The sequence below is a fragment of the Pinus tabuliformis genome, chromosome 6, assembly GCF_031772625.1.
Source record: "Pinus tabuliformis cultivar Carrire ecotype Pingquan chromosome 6, CPIR1, whole genome shotgun sequence".
In the NCBI taxonomy this organism is placed as follows: Eukaryota; Viridiplantae; Streptophyta; class Pinopsida; order Pinales; family Pinaceae; genus Pinus; species Pinus tabuliformis.
Genome location: NC_142292.1, coordinates 779063021 through 779066232, shown reverse-complemented (window position 1 = coordinate 779066232; position 3212 = coordinate 779063021). Strand labels below are relative to the sequence as shown.

Below are 3212 nucleotides of genomic sequence, written 5' to 3'. Positions count from 1 at the left end.
TTTTTGAGTGAAATGGATACACTCACTCCATACAACATTGTGTGTTTTTGTCATAGAATTATACTGTTTGTAAGCTAGTTTGTTGATATAAACTACTAAGCTTACATTTAGAATGAGGCAGATGACTAATAGGTTAGAAAACTGAAAATGTATAAACATATCATATGACCCAATAACACCCAAACTTGCATCCAAACCATAGCAGACATCATATCCCATGAGATTCTGAGAAAAAAGAGTAATGATAAATATTTCTTCAATCTTTTCAATTTGCAAATGATAAAAATTTCTTCAATCTTTTCAATTTGCAATGATAAGAGTTTCTTCAATCTTTGCAATTTGCAATGTAACACTCCGTTAGTTGTTAAAGCACAAACAGCTCAAACTTTTCTGTGAGGGGAAAATAAGAGCCTATAATATATTACAGAAATATATCCTCATATATCACAATGACATAATATTTTGGATGGCCTAAAATTTGATAGCACGGTTTGTTATATCTGATTTCCATTCTTCAGATGCTCAAGTCAGTCCGAAAAAATATCCTACAAACTACACATCTTGCAAACTAATCAATGCTCTGATGATCCCAAGCTATGATAAAAAATCACTGAAATGTGACAAGTAGTACTTCATCTTTGAAGATTGCAGACTCGTGATCTGAGATACCTTGCACCTCAGAGCCAAGCAAATGAGCAATCTGCTTCTCTTTGTGGCACAAAAATCTCCAAATGCTAAACTCAATAAACATGCCTCTGATACATCTAAGATGTATCCAATTCTATGAGGTTACCATATGACCCCCACAATGAGGATACCAATGTTCTCACAACTTGGCCCATGGACAGTTTGATTCTTTGATCTGCTTCTGTTTATGGCTATCACAAATAGTTCTTCCTCTAGAATCTGTCATTCCTCCGGCATAATTGTTTCTTCAACTTTCTGGAAAAAAGATGGCATGCATCCATGCTCAGATCCACTACTGCCGACAAGGCTACAAACACTGCAACATCCTCCATGCAGGTAACATGTCTCATTGCCAACTGGACCATAGGCTTACTGCACTTCCTTTCTCCTTGGACGGTCAAGCTCATCACAAAGCCACAGTAGGATTGGTAAGGCCACATGCTGAAACTAAAGTCTCCACTGCTACGAGGGGTTGAAGCAGGGGAGTTAGATATAGGTGTGCCTGATTTGCCATGACCACTGTCTATAAGAAACTTGCCACCCTTCTGAGCATTAATAATTGATTCTGCTAGCAGAAGCCCACTGCCCATCCGAGCCAAACCACCACCATCTGCCATAAGCTCAAATTTGCACCCCAATCCACCACCGCTCCCTCGTTCTCTCCAAGCTTCCAGGCGACCCCATGGTCTCCAGCTGTCTTCACCCTAGTGGTCAGGTCTGAGAATGAGCTAGGCACCAGGATTTGAGCGGCTTACACGATCAGAACCAGGTGAAGGAACAAAGGGTGTGACCATGGATGCAGTGGCTACAGGGGAACCAGACAGATCGTGAATCATTACTAACCATCCTTTGTGTTCCCTCCTCTCTCATTCTCAGTCTTGAAAGTTTCCGAATGGGCACAACTAGTGTTTCTTGTTGCTACTATCATGTTGCATTAAACTGCAAAACAGAATAACAAAACCTAATCAGACATTGCACTTCCAACATAATCAAACCATTCCCCATCAAAACTGATATAGAAAATTAACAGATTTTTTTACCCCCAGATCTATATTTTTTGTAATGGCCTTCAAAGCCATCCTATACACCTTAAGGGATCTCACAAACACACCTTAGCAAGGTACAAAGTTACCACACTTTTATGACATCTATTTCCTTAAAATGCAGAATCTGGTGTATCTTTGTGAGATGTGAAAAATGCAATATTTGCAGTATCTGTGAGTGGTTTAGGCTCTATCTGGTTGCAAGTTCTAAAGGCGCGTGATGGGGCTCTGCACATGATTGAGGCCTTAGTTTGAATTTCGGCAACCAGATGCAGACGCCCGCGGTGCAACGTGACCCCGAATCGTCTGGACGGGAGGATCTGTTAGACAGATACCAGTCAGAGTTAATGCAGAAGTGTGGAAGGGTGGTGGAGGAATGCGGAGTTGGCGAAAGTGGTGGAGGGTGGTGGAGGGAATTCCCGATTGTCAGAGCCGGAAGTTTTTTCAAGCGGCCCCGGAAACCGGGCAATTCCTCCGCCTAGTTAGACTACTCCGAAATTTAGCTATACAATAATTAATAAGTTTACAATTTTCTATGATTTAGATTGTATTTCTGAATGCATAAATAGGCTCAACAACTTTAAAAAAAGCTTTAAGTTACTTAAATTGTATATACTTAACAATTAAAAACTACAATTTTAACAATTTATTCAGAGAAACTAAATTAGCAAATATACTTAAAAAAACCCAAAAATTTAACATTTACACTACATACTTCTTCCTCATCTCCAAAGTATAGCTTAAATATTCTATATTTTTGTTTCTTCACATACATATATTTTGATAAATTTATTGTAAATTGTATATTTAAATTATTAAATATGTGCAAATAAATTATCCCAAAAAAATTCAAAACCCTAAATTTATTCATAATAAAAATAATAAAAAAAAAAGTTCTCCCTAAAAATTACATATTTTCCTTAATTAGGAAATCTGTAACAATTTTTTTCAAATGTTTATGAACAGCTGCCTTCTTTTGGGATAAAGTGGAACAATGCACATTTTTGAAAGGCATAAAGTGGAACGATGCACATTTTTGAAAGGCTCTAGAAGCAAAGACAAACCACAATCCAAGACACCGACGTTTGCATCAATACCTAAGGTACAAAATAAAATAAACCATGTAAACTTCTCGCAAATTGTCAAAAAATTGATATGCGGAGATGCAGGCAAAAAACTGTGATGCATCCCATGATGCACAGTTAAGATGCCATATGTTTGTTTCAGCAAGTCTAAGACTACATCGGTAACTCTGCACATTCAAAATGCCAGATGCTTGTTTCAGCAAATCTGAGACTACACAGGTCACCAAGTAGCAGAATTAGTTGCAATTAATTCTGTATAATTACATTGACAACACATTATATTTAGCTAGATGTATGTTGCATATTGGAGATGGTCGAGCTTGCTACATTTAGAAATGCATTATAGCAACGCATTATAACTGTTGTGGATTTTGAGGAGGAGCTAACCTGAATTTTT

General features: G+C 37.7%; 1 protein-coding gene across 1 annotated transcript; it reads right to left on the bottom strand.

Moving 5' to 3' along the window:
• Window positions 1–899: 899 nt before the first annotated feature.
• LOC149261046 (uncharacterized) lies at window positions 900–1304 on the bottom strand. Its single transcript, XM_089367425.1, has one exon. The coding sequence runs from the start codon at window positions 1302–1304 to the stop codon at window positions 900–902; it is 405 nt and encodes a 134-aa protein (XP_089223551.1).
• Between the last annotated feature and the right edge of the window lie 1908 nt (window positions 1305–3212).

Coding starts and splice junctions, on each gene's coding strand:
- LOC149261046 (XM_089367425.1), bottom strand. CDS start 1,304: ATGGCAGATGGTGGTGGTTTGGCTCGGATGGGCAGTGGGCTTCTGCTA.